We start from the raw sequence: 13,868 nt of genomic DNA on the forward strand, positions 1-13,868 counted from the left end.
TCCCCAAGCGAGCTCGATGGGCCGAATGGCCTCCTCTCGTTTGTATAGTTCTTATGTTCTTATGTTCTAAGAGCAGCGATTTAATCTGTTTTCCTCTGCCAACAGTGGTTCGACATCTACTTCACCCAGGTACGGCCACAGCTCCTGAGCTCCAAGAGGAGCCGGACGACACTGGATGACCTGGGAGGAGACAAACGGTTCTTCGTCTCCACCACAGGCAGGCCGGTGTTCAACGCTTCGAATGACCTCAACCGGCTGCACCAAAAGTGAGCTGATCATCATGATTAATTCCCCCTATAATATGTTCTACATACGTGTTGTGTGAGACGTATTAATAAATGTATTTTTGTATTTTAGATACAAGCTGGATCCAGTCACCTACCAGACGGCCCGGCGCATCTTTGAGACGGCCACCAAGGACTTGACGGACCAAGAGAAGTCCTTGGTGGCCGATTACTTCACTCATTCCACTGCGACGGCTGACGAGCACTACCGGATGAAGCAGTCGCGGAATGTGGTGCTGGCCAGTAAGCTGCTGAAGAAGCTGGCAGGTGACTCAAGGTAGGCATGTTTTCTGTTTGTCAACACACTTACCAACATCAAGACACACAACCAAAGCCCTCATCACTGAACACTAACCTTAAACGTTTGTGGGTTTTTTTTTTTATTTTTTAATTTTTATCTCAGCGCTGACTCCGCAGAGGAAGGACCCAGCTGTTCTGCCCGTGGTGCCGCACGGGATGCTGCCCTGGCATCCAACCAACAGATGGATGTCCAGGCAGCGTTCGATCAGCTCCTTCGGACCCACCCCGTGACCCTGGATGGCGACATCCCAGACAAGACAGCACGCTCGCAGACGTCGGGCCGGTTTCAGCGGCAGCTCTATGATCGCTGGCTGAAGGCCCAGATGAGGATGCGCGTACGGCATGTCTTGTGTGAGTATTGTTTGTAGCACTAATGACATTTTTTACTGTGAAACGGTCCTATCTACATAGGCTTCTTAACTAACAACAATTTACTTTGTTCTTGACAGCACACTTTGGCAGACGGCAGCCCACCGAGTCCCGGGTCGACGCTTGGATCAGGAACCAAGGCTGGAAAAGTAACGTTCCCAGCGCGGCCAGCGTTCTGAAGGACTGGAGACCAGTGGGTTCGGTGGACACTGCCGTGGACTCTAGCCACATCCAGGAGCTCATCCACAACCAGAAGTGGAAGGGACTTGTGGTGATGGACATTGCGGGGAAGGGGAAGGGAGTCTGCGCCACCCGGCAGTTCCAGGCTGGTGAGGTGGTGTGTGACTACCACGGGCCGGTAGTCACAGCCACTGAGGGCCAGCGGATTCACTCATCGACGAAGGAAGAAGAATCTGGCTACATGTTCTTCTTCCGGAACAGCCATAAGTCTGAGTGTGCCTGTCACCCGGGCATACAGCCTTTTGGCCGGCTGATTAATCATTCCCATAAGAAGGCCAACCTCCGGCCAAGACTGTACAGCCCAGCCGTCGGGGGACAGGACGTTATTTTGCTTTTGGCCCTGAACAGGATTAATGATGGGGAGGAACTGTTGTTCGATTATGGGGTGCAGAGGAAATCGTTCAGGGGAGAGGGACTGAGAACCATTGAGAACATGTAGTTAATTTTTGGCAAGATCATCATTTTGATTGTTGCTACTCTTCCCAAAAGTGATGTGGGTAGATTATTCCACCGTGCAAGGTTGGGCAGATTATTCATTCATCAAATTTAAAGCTCTTAATTTCTAATCAATTGGCCCAAGTACATCCTGATTGCACTGTACTATTTTCTTGTATGCAGTTTTTATGTGAAATAACTCTTTAAATGTGAAATAAAGTGACACTTTTCTAGTATAATTGTTTTAGGGGTTTTTTTTTGACAATGTATAAAGTTTAAGACCTTGTCGTTGCCCCAAGTATTACAGTAGTTTAAGTGCGACCCACAGGTCACTTACTCAAGCGGTTAACATCAACATCTGAGGTGAGGGGTAACAGACTTCGGAAGGGCCTGACAATCTGTACGGATGCCTAGAATGAGGTCTGTTTGAACCGCATCATAACAATTGTAGTTGCACTTCGAGTTAAATTGATTTGAACATTCAAAGCAGCTCAGATTTGCAGCTTCCCAGCGAGAGACAAGACGTGATCGAGATGTCTGCCCTGAACGCCAGTGTGCCTCTGGAGAATCGACTGGCTCCTGCCAAATGGGGCAGTCAGTGTCCGGATTGCTCCGGAAGACATCCCCGGTTCAGTTAGCCATGGTAAGGACGGCAAAGTGATGCCCAGAATAGCTCAGCACTCGAAGAATGAAAGTCAGAATAGGGTTGGCTGGTCTTGTTGAACCTTGCAGTCTGTGATAACTATCTTATTTTGGAACTACATGTCTTAGGATACTAGATAATAAAATGGTTGACTTTTAGGCAAACGGTGATTTGTTACCATGAAGCAGTAAAAATACGTTGCTCTTTTCGGCATGTCTGCTGTATTGTATAATGAAATCAGTAAAATCTGTCGCTGTGATGTGTGAATGGATAAAGTTTTAACTTCTTTTTTTTGACTGGCTATATTTACCATAATATAAGCTGCACAGAAATGGTCCTCATATTGTTTTAAAGCTATTGTCCAGCTCTATAGGTTGAACAAATAATATGCCATCCCCATACGAATAATTACCATGGGTTATTAAAGTATTAAAAATTCAATAACAAAACACCTGTATTTCAAAATTGATCCATTTTTAAAATAAATCTAGCAAATGATGTCATGAACATCTCCAGAAAATTTGGTCTTTGGTTTTTACGTTGTTGCTGAGACATCATTACTTAATTATGTGAAATGTCTATCAAAACCACAGTTCCTTACAATGCTGTTAGCAGTAGCAGAATAGCAGTTAGTGATCAAGGCATGGTACAGGGTTATTATTTTTCATGACAACTTCAACTATTGCCAGAACTAGCTGTGGAAATATAATTTAAATTAAAACATTTCAAATTACTATCAAAATTGAATAAAAAGACAATATTGGCAAAGTAACTGGGAAAAAAGAGAATTAATGGCACAGTCAGAATAGTTTATTTTCCTCTTAAGTTTACACCTTTGACTAGACACTGGCCTACTAAAAAGGGCCTTCATTTGTCAAAAAGCCTGAACAAAACAAAAATAAATAAACTAGATTGGCTTTTATGCTACTAGGGCGAGGAAAGCATTTCAACATTGGTGTAATATTGCATAAGATACATCAGTTTCCAGTGTGGTTTTTCGCTGTTGTTCTGCATATCAGGGAATCTGTGCACTAACTGGTGTGTTTTTATAAGTCAAGTTCCCCTGTTGAAACGCAGGCGGCCCGATTCAAGACCAGCGCATAAGTCTCCCAAGCTTGCGTTTCCTGTATCCAATAAGATGGCAGAATTTTTCTCAATGTGCAATACTGACTGCCAAGTGTGATTTCTGTGATGTGTGTGATGTAGTTTTGTTGTAGAGTGACATAAGGATTCACTTTAATTAAATGTGCTGTCCCCTGTCTTTTTAACCCCAAAGGACGAACCAGCACCAGTGGTGGAGGCCATCGGAGGAAATGCCGCACTGGGCCGCCGGCACCCAGCTCCATCACCGTGTCTGCCGCCACTTCGTCTACTCCCTCCCCGGTGGCAACCAGCAGGGGTCAGCAGGGCTCAGGACGCCGTAGAAATACGGCGGGAGGCCGGTCAGGACGTAGAAATTGGTGTAAAAAACAAAAGGGGCCATTTACAAAAAATGTACACAATCTAGTACGCTTCAGTAACTGCAAATTGGGAAACCCGTTTGACTCAACCCAAGTGGGTGAGAAGATCCCGTGTGAGGATCTCACCCAGAGTGACGACGAGGTTGCAACCATCCTGTGTCGCACTCCATCTATGTCAGAGCCTGAGCCTGAGCCCTGCTCACCGGCCTTCTCCTCCACTTCATTCTTAGTTCCGTCACCCATCCCATCCTCTTTTGTCTCCTCTCCATCTCCATCTTTTTTTACAGACTCTCCTCTGTCACCACACGTAGTCTCACATGTAAGCCCAGCCCCACATCCATCTTCAGCTCCGGCCATGGTTCATCCCACCCCTCCGTATCAGGTTCCAGCGCACCCCTCATCTCAGCTGGTTACGGGTCCGACACCCCCATTTATGTCCCCTTCTGTTGTTTTTGAAAAAATGGAAAGATTCAATAAGTTGCATAACTATTATCTTAGCAACTACCCTAAAATGACCTATGAGGCCAAGTGCTTAACTTACCATTGGTGTATTCAGTTTTGGAGTGAGTTTTTAAATGCAATTTCCATCTGCAAGCAGGGGAGGGACCAAAACCTAGAGGCTCACTACACGTATGTTGACAATTGGGTTGATGAAGCTGAGGTGATATTTCCTAATGATGCGCTGGACCAGCTGAGTGCCATCCCCGGGGTCCTGGAGTTGGCTGTGGAGATGGGCTATCTGTGTGATGTAAATAGTTTTTTATAGAACCTGTAAATAATTAGGTGAGAGATTTCACAAGTACTTAGGATAAGATAAGATTAAGATAGTTTAACCTTAACTTATCCTAAGTTTGTATGACATAAGATTAGAATAAGATCAGACTAATATACGTTAAGATAAGATTTCGTATAACATAAGGTAACATAGAATAAGATAAGACTAATATAGAGTAAGTTAAGATAAGGTTAAGATAAGATTTTGTATAACATATGGTAACATAGAATAAGATAAGACTAATATAGTGTAAGTTAAGATAAGGTTAAGATAAGATTGTATACCGTAAGGTAACATAGAATAAGATAAGACTAAGATAGGAGTAAGATAAGGTTAAGATAAGATTGTATAACATAAGGTAACATAGAATAATATAAGACTAAGATATAAATAAATGTGGATTATTTTGCATTTGGTTTGTGTCTGTGTGGTTATTTAAAACATTGTGAAGTTTGAAACAAAATTTGATTAGCTTAAATGATGATTGGTTAAACTCATGTACATGTAGAGAATTGTAGTGGACTTGCCATTGAATTAAAGGTTTCTTCAGTTCTCAAATGCAATGCAAAAAACATAGAGGGGCAATTCATTAAATGATGCAAGCACAGGGACATGATTTTGGTGTTAAACCCAAATTGCATGACCATTCTGCCGCAAATACAGGCCTTTAAGGTTAAAGGTGCCATCCAACTCTACTTTGAAAACTTGTGAAACTGATAAAGTACATGTTTCTTTGTTTTCTGCACATGCGTCCACCAAACGGAAGGGGCCTGAGAGTGGCATTAAGAGTCTGCAGCTGTATATTATTATTATTATATATATAAAATTATATTTATATTATAATATTATATTATATAAGCTAATTTCCTAGATCCTTAAATTTGCAAGCATAGTGGTGACATAGTTTCATGGACAAAGAGCAAGTCCTAAATGACCAACAGCAAGTAGTTATGAAACAGGAAAAAGAGAGAAAGAGTCCGACGGAGTCACCACTAGATCCAGTACCAGGGGGTTCAGCCACGTTTCCGTGAAACGTGATATATTGCAGTTTCTTGCATCACGCTGGAACCCCAACCTCGCTCTTAGGTCACCTACTTTAGACTGGACGTTTGCGAGCGGGACTCTGGGCAGGCGATGTGCTCGTTTCCTCAGTCTGTTTCGGACGCCGGCGTGTGTCCCACAGTGCTTCTTTGTTCGGCGCCGCGGGGTCATGCGGCCGCGTCCTTTGTTTGGTTTGTTTTACACAAACGTAAAAGCATGGACTATACCCCTAAAGGGAGGCCTTATTGAAATAATATGGATCATTTAAGGCCTGCATTCAAATATTTCATTAAAATGACTAAATTAAAATGATTAAGTTTACCCATCTTTATCACTCTGCCTTAAACAAAGGAGACGCCTGAAACTCATTCCGGTCCATCTCCTCGGTATACAGAGTACACTTTAGATGGGCAGTAAGTGCATTTCCCTGCCACTGCAGGGAAGCCGGTGTGGATGTGCAGGCTAGCTGTTTGGTCCCTGTTTCAGGTTCATGCGGCAGAATCTGCAAAGGCGCCCTGCTTGTCGTGAGTCTGGCCTTTTCCTCTTTTTCTCCATCTTCTTCTCCACCCGTTTCTTGGCAGCCTCCAGCTGCTTCTGGAAGAATTCTGTCTCTGCAAATTCATCTAAGGCCATTTTGGGGTTAGAGAGCCCCTCAGCAAAAAATGTTACGTTTGTAAACAAAAATCAGGTAACACTACTTACAGTAAGGCCATTGCTTTAGCAATTTATAAACACATTCATAACTAATAATAATGAATCCGTAAAGTATTAGAAACATGGCTATAATTATTTATCAAAAGGCATAACACATTATACCCATGTGTATTATGCATTATGAATGATTTATGAAGCTCTCATCTGGAATGCACTATAGATACCCTCATAATGCATTATGATGGTCGGAATAATACCTTTGTAATGCAGTAGAAAGCTGTATCTATAGTGCATTATAGATGAGAGCTTCATAAGGCAGTCATAGTGCATAATAAACATGGCAATGTGTTATGCCCTTTTAGAAATATAGCCATGTTTATAATGCTTTATGAATGCATTATAATGCATGGTCAATGTGTTTAAAAATGACTAAAACAAAATTTTTTTTTACCAAAAATCATTTATGGTTCTGCCTGTGATGCTATCAACACTCAAGCTTTTCTGGTCAGTGCAATTTATAATTGTTCAGACAGATAATAGTCTACCATGTGAGCGATGCTCAGGTCACTGATCAACACAAGTTTGTCAGAAACGGACTGACAAGATTTTTTAACGTTATGACAAAAAACTATACACACAAATATGTAAAACGATCATGTCCATTCATTATCCCTGTGAAAAGGGTACTTTTTTTTCCTTTTCACTGGATTCAATTCCCTTATTTATATGGTTTGTTTATGAAATATAATTGTTTTGTATTTTCTTTATCTAGGGGAGTTTGCTGTGTATGTGGTGGTTGGTTGTGCTGCTGCTGGGAAGGCAGGGAAGTCAGCTGCTCATTAGGGAGAGTGAGGACAGGTTTGGGTGCTGCTTACTTGAGTTATACTAGGGGGGGGAAGAATATCAAAGATTACCAGTTAGTAATTATGTAGCCCTTATGAGACTGCAGCCAAATGCAGAGGCATGGTGGGAGGTCAAACATAGCTGCCATGGCTTGTTTGGTTTGGTATGAGTTAATTTTGTGTTTTATCTTTGCACAGCTCACCCCATGCTTACCTGAACAGGTGGTAGGTTCCAGTTAGGTGAGGTGGTAAAGGTGAAGGCCAGGAGAGAGAAGGGAAGGGGGGGCAGCTTGCTGTGAGGCTGTGATTTTAAACCTGTGTTTGGTTTTCTTTAGTGTAGATGGTTTTCCCGGGAGACTGTTTTTTTGGGCTATTGTTTCATTATTATTTTTGTTAATAAACCTTACAACCTTCTGCACCTATTCCTGCTAATTGGACTATTTTTTTCCCCAACATCCTTTTTAACGGGGTTGGTGTGCCAAAACCATCCCATTTCCCTTTAGTTCCCTTCCTTTAATGGAGGGCCGGCGGACATTTGGTGGCAGTGGTGGGATGTGACGCCTCAAGAGAGACTGGAGGCCAAGAAGCAACTAAGGTATTATAACACCAGGAGTGTGCAGAAGGCCATGCAGAGTGAGCAGGCCAGCAGTTTACAGCTTGATCCAGGGGCTCCACTAGGTGGCCGGGGTGCCCCAATGGAAGGTGATATGGCTGCAGCGGCTGGGGAAGATCATCAGATGCTCGATCAGGCTGCCTTTGACCAACTGTATGCTCTCATCAAGAGGCAGATGGAAATTCAGGGGAGAGAGGCCCACAAACAGGAGCAACGATGGCGAGGGGTCCAGGTGCAGCTGAACCAGTTCCGGGATGAGATGGAAGCAGACCGACAGGACGTAGACAGGAGGAGAGTGGAGCACAGTAGACCAGAGGAAAGGGGTTCTCACTCAGAGTCTCCACCGGAGAGGTCAGAGGTCAGCCTGCAGGTGCCATCACATTCCAGAGCGTGGAGTGGAGCAACCATCCCAAAATTTGAAGAAGGAGATGATGTTGAGCAATATTTGGTGACTTTTGAGCGATTAGCCACTGCCTATAGATGGCCTAAAGAAGACTGGGCTGTTCATCTGGTCCCATATTTGTCTGGTAAGGCACGGAGTGCATATGTTGCTATGGACTTTAGTGAAGCAATGCATTATGACAGTGTGAGAGGTGCCATTTTGGCAAAGTATGAAATCAATGAAGAAATGTACCGACAACGGTTTCGGGAGCCAGATGTGCGGCCAGGAGAGACTCCTCGTGAGCTGTATAATCGTCTAAAAGATCTGTATAAGAAGTGGGTGAAACCAGCTGCAAAGACAGTGGAAGAAGTAGGAGAAATAATGGTACTGGAACAGTACCTTCGCATTTTGTCCCCTGAAGTGAAGGTGTGGGTGAAGGAACATAACCCCCGGTCAGGACAGAGAGCGGCAGAGCTGGTGGAGGCCTTTATAGCGGCTAGACGTGGACCAAAGGCCTTCAGATATGAGAAGAGCACCCACCCGCCTACAGCCAGGGGTAAGTCTGCTGGGTTTGGTGGGGGTGGTCCTACTGCTAGTGAAAGAGGAAGGATAGAGGAGAGAATGCTTACAGCAAAATCTACTGGGAACATGGGAGATAGGAGAGAGAGAGGGTCACCAGTGTGTTATTTTTGTGGGAAGGAAGGCCATATTAAGCCACAGTGCCCGGCTTTTAGAGTCAAAGGTGCGGATACCATGTGTTGTGTGCCTAGACCCCCCCCTCCAAAGGTAGATATCCAGGAAGTACAGGGAAAGATGCAGATAGTACCGGTATCAGTCAATGGAACTCCAACCACAGCCCTTCTAGATTCAGCAAGTACCCAAACATTAGTTCTGCCGTTTTTGGTTCAGACCCAGCAGTTTGGGAATGGAATGGTAGAGGTTTGGTGTGTTCATGGGGACAAACGCCAGTATCCTACAGCTCACATTTATCTAGAGGTGCAAGGGCAGGAATACTTTTTGGAGGTGGGAGTGGTGCCCGATTTAAGTTATCCAGTTTTGTTGGGTCAGGATGTGCCAGTGCTGACCAAGCTGCTACAGGATAGTAAACCCGTTAACATGGTGGTAACCCGGGCGAGGGCAGAAAAGGGAGCTGAGGAGCCCCCTGTCCAAACCTCTCATGCAACCTGGTTAGGCCAGCTTCCATTTAGTCAGTCAGACCTCCCTGAAGGGAGTAATGACAAAGTTAGGAAGAGTAAAAGACAGAGAAGAAGGGAAAAGCTAATGGGGACAGTCAGAAAGGAGCAGCCGCAGTTACCACGGCCGAGGCAGTTAGCTGAAGATAGTTGGTGGGAAATACCAGCAGGATTAGGGCAGCTACAGAGGGAGGATCCAACCCTGAAGATCGCTTTTGGTAAAGTAGTTGAGAGAGATGGAGTGTCAACAGGGACGGCTTCTTCTCTAACGGGGGAAAGCTATGTTCTTTGTGGGGGGCTGTTATATCACCGACCAGAAGGGGACGCAGGTGAGCAGGTAGTCGTCCCACGTAGTTTGCGAGAGAGAGTGTTGACCCTGGGCCATAGTATCCCTTGGGCGGGGCATCTTGGCAGTGTAAAAACACTGGAGCGCATTGCTAACAAATTTTACTGGCCAGGTTTGTATATGGATGTCCAGAGGTTTTGTGGATCCTGTTCAGAATGTCAGCTGGCTAGTAATAGGAAAGTCAGGCAATTTCCACTTCAGCCAATGCCAATTATTGAGGTGCCCTTTTTAAGGATAGCAATGGACATCATAGGGCCCTTGGAAAGGACGCATTCTGGATATAGGTACATATTGGTTGTGTGTGATTATGCTACCCGTTATCCCGAGGCGTTCCCACTCAGGCGCATTACTGCGCAGTCAATTGCCCAGGCATTGTTACAGCTAATTTCTAGGGTGGGAATTCCCAAAGATAGTGACAGATCAAGGTACAGCTTTTTTGTCCCAAACATTACAACAGGTGTATAGGTTACTGGGAATTAAGGGAATACGGACCACTCCTTACCATCCCCAGACAGACGGCCTGGTAGAAAGATACAACCAAACCCTGAAGTCTATGCTTAAGAAGTTTGTGGCCGAAGATGGGAAGGACTGGGACCGTTGGTTGCCTTATCTGATGTTTTCTTACAGAGAAGTACCTCAAGCATCTACAGGTTATTCTCCTTTTGAGTTGCTGTATGGGAGGCAGGTGAGAGGACCTCTGGATGTGTTGCGAGATGCTTGGGAGCAGGCGAGTGAGCCTCAGCCAGTGCCTGTACTCCAGTATGTTCTGCAAATGAGGAAGAAAATGGAGCAGATGGCTAAGCTGGTGCATGTCAATATGGAGAAAGCACAGGTGAGGCAAAAACATGGTTTTGATAAGAAGGCAAAAGCAAGAGTTTTCCGGCCAGGACAAGAAGTGTTGTTGCTCTTGCCGACTTCAGATAATAAACTGTTAGCGCGTTGGCAGGGTCCCTTTAGGGTGTTAAGGAAGATGGGTCCTGCCACATATGAAATCAGTATGCCTCAGCATAGAAGGAAGAAACAGACATTTCATGTTAATTTACTCAAAGAGTGGCATTCTAAAGGTGATAGTGTTAGCCAGCAGTTGCTGGTGAGGTCGGTGAAGGGGGAGGAGGATTACACGGACCAGTTTCTCCCTCCAAAGACAGAGGGAACTCCAATTCACTTGGACTTGTCTCATTTGTCCCCAGAAAAGCAGCAGCAGCTACGTGCTATTGTTCCTACAGATTTGTTTGTGGATAGACCCGGCTACACCTCCTTGGTGGAACACAACATCATCCTGAAGGAGCTGGCCCCGGCGCGTCAGCGAATGTACAGAGTTCCTGAACGTCTTCTTCCTGCTTTGAAAGAGGAGTTGGAATTGATGAAGTCACTGGGGGTCATAGAAAGGTCACAGAGTGAGTGGAGCAGTCCAATAGTCCTAGTTTTGAAGAAAGATGGCTCCATTAGGTTTTGTATTGATTTTCGAAAGCTAAATGCTCAATCGAATTTTGATGCATATCCGACCCCTAGGTTGGATGACCTCGTAGAGCGTATAGGCCCAGCCCAGTACATTAGCACTTTAGATCTTTGTAGTGGATATTGGCAGGTGCCTTTAGCTCCAGAGGCCAGGCAATACACGGCCTTTAGGACATCACAGGGCCTGTTTCAGTTTACGGTTATGCCATTTGGCCTCCAGGGGGCGCCGGCCACGTTTCAAAGATTAATGGATCAAGTGTTGGCTGGTGCAGAGTCTTTTTCAGCTGCTTACCTAGATGACATTGTGGTCTATAGTCTTACGTGGGAAGACCATGTGCAGCATCTTAGAGAGGTTCTACTACGGCTGCATCAAGCTGGTTTGACTGTGCAGCCTAAGAAGTGCGCTATAGCAAAACGGGAGGTCAAGTATCTAGGCTATTTATTAGGTCATGGACTAATACGGCCCCAGAAGGATAAGGTGGAGGCGGTGAGGAACTGCCCGCGTCCGCGCACAAAGTCTGAACTTAAGTCTTTTCTTGGTTTAGCCGGTTGGTACAGAAGATTTGTTCCACATTTTGCCACACAGGCAGTCCCTTTGACAGATCTGACTCGCAAGTCCAGCCCGGTTCAGTTGCCATGGGAGGAGAAGCATGAACAGGCCTTTCTGGCGTTGAAGGAGGCGCTATGTAAGGACCCGGTGTTGCAGAGCCCAGATTTTAATCAGACTTTTGTTGTTCAGACGGATGCCTCAGCAGTGGGCCTGGGGGCAGTTCTGCTTCAAGGTGAGGGTGAGGACCGGAAGCCAGTGGCTTATGTCAGCCGCAAGTTATGGCCACGTGAGACCCAGTATTCAGCTATCGAGCTGGAATGCTTGGCCATCAAATGGGCCTTGGAGACTTTTAAATATTATCTTCTTGGAAGAGACTTCATTCTTCAGACGGATCACCAGGGCCTGCAGTGGCTGCATCGAATGAAGGACTCCAACAATCGCATTGCCAGATGGGTGATGGAGATGCAACCCTACTGGTTTCAAGTACAGTACCAGCCGGGGAAATCCAATGTGGTGGCTGATTTTTTGTCTCGCCATCCTGAGGGCGAGCTCCCAGGGGAGGGGGAAATGTGAAAAGGGTACTTTTTTTTCCTTTTCACTGGATTCAATTCCCTTATTTATATGGTTTGTTTATGAAATATAATTGTTTTGTATTTTCTTTATCTAGGGGAGTTTGCTGTGTATGTGGTGGTTGGTTGTGCTGCTGCTGGGAAGGCAGGGAAGTCAGCTGCTCATTAGGGAGAGTGAGGACAGGTTTGGGTGCTGCTTACTTGAGTTATACTAGGGGGGGGAAGAATATCAAAGATTACCAGTTAGTAATTATGTAGCCCTTATGAGACTGCAGCCAAATGCAGAGGCATGGTGGGAGGTCAAACATAGCTGCCATGGCTTGTTTGGTTTGGTATGAGTTAATTTTGTGTTTTATCTTTGCACAGCTCACCCCATGCTTACCTGAACAGGTGGTAGGTTCCAGTTAGGTGAGGTGGTAAAGGTGAAGGCCAGGAGAGAGAAGGGAAGGGGGGGCAGCTTGCTGTGAGGCTGTGATTTTAAACCTGTGTTTGGTTTTCTTTAGTGTAGATGGTTTTCCCGGGAGACTGTTTTTTTGGGCTATTGTTTCATTATTATTTTTGTTAATAAACCTTACAACCTTCTGCACCTATTCCTGCTAATTGGACTATTTTTTCCCCAACATCCTTTTTAACGGGGTTGGTGTGCCAAAACCATCCCATTTCCCTTTAGTTCCCTTCCTTTAATGGAGGGCCGGCGGACAATCCCATGTGCCATTTTACTACAAGCCATGGACACATAGGCTATGCGGCAAACCTAGCTTCAGCCTCTTACCAAGTGAGCGATGCTAGCTAATTGGTGACACAAAATTACTATCAGTACCGTGGCGACAAGATTTTATCATACAACAACATAAAAACCACACACATTATCAAATAACGGTCATGACAATTCATTATTTAGTGCATAATTACAGGGAACGTATGAGAGACAAAAGTCTGTCAGTTCTCTCTCGTCAAACAAGTGAAATGGATGCTAGTGATAATGTTACTATAAGCGAGCTGTTATGAAAACACCTGGCGGTATAACTGTAAATTTATCCTGTAGTTCTACATTTATCTCAAACATGTCATTCTGACACTGATATGTCTTCAAGCCATCATTAGTGGCTCCCTCATCTGGCCTCAGTAGTGGTTGCATCCCAGAGCCACCTGCTGGTCTTGGTGGCACCCCAGTGTTTGCTTGTAGAGGAGATGCTCAGTGGCAGTGATGGTGGGAGTCCCAGATGAGACAAGATGAGCACAGAGCTGTCCAGCCCATTGTTGCCAATGGTCACATTCTACCAGAATGCCCTGACACTAACATCCAAACATCCCACGGACCCCAGCTATCCACTGTAGGGAAACTGAATAAGAAGCCTTTACCTTGGGCAGAAAATGCTTTGTTTGTGTAGTACGTCTTAGTGACAGAGTAGCAATTTCAGAGGCCATTAAGTTGAAAAATATGCAGTGAAATATCTAATATCTGAACATTCAAACACAGCATACAATTCAGTTTGCAAATTTAAACAATTCTATTTAAAAGAACAGTTTAATTTCAGAGCCGACGGCCGTGTGACCATGAAATGAAATGCCGACAACATTCCTGGAGCCTTCAATTTAGCATACACAGTGCCCTCTACAGGATTCTGTCGAAACCGCATCCCCTTCAGCCTCGTTCACAAAACGTGCGAGTTGTTTTCAGCATACGTTTTTCTTTATAAATCCCAAAATCCTC

At 44.9% G+C, this 13,868-nt stretch overlaps 1 protein-coding gene across 1 annotated transcript; it reads left to right on the plus strand.

The window, feature by feature from the left end:
• Positions 1-766: 766 nt before the first annotated feature.
• LOC140583068 (N-lysine methyltransferase KMT5A-A-like) lies at positions 767-1,867 on the plus strand. Its single transcript, XM_072707658.1, has 2 exons — positions 767-935; positions 1,034-1,867. The coding sequence occupies exons 1-2, from the start codon at positions 767-769 to the stop codon at positions 1,630-1,632; spliced, it is 768 nt and encodes a 255-aa protein (XP_072563759.1). The 3' UTR covers positions 1,633-1,867.
• The last annotated feature ends 12,001 nt before the right edge of the window (positions 1,868-13,868 follow it).

This window comes from Paramormyrops kingsleyae, chromosome 25, assembly GCF_048594095.1.
Source record: "Paramormyrops kingsleyae isolate MSU_618 chromosome 25, PKINGS_0.4, whole genome shotgun sequence".
In the NCBI taxonomy this organism is placed as follows: Eukaryota; Metazoa; Chordata; class Actinopteri; order Osteoglossiformes; family Mormyridae; genus Paramormyrops; species Paramormyrops kingsleyae.

Coding starts and splice junctions, on each gene's coding strand:
- LOC140583068 (XM_072707658.1), top strand. CDS start 767: ATGGATGTCCAGGCAGCGTTCGATCAGCTCCTTCGGACCCACCCCGTG. Junction 936..1,033: donor GCGCGTACGGCATGTCTTGT/GTGAGTATTGTT, acceptor TGTTCTTGACAG/CACACTTTGGCAGACGGCAG.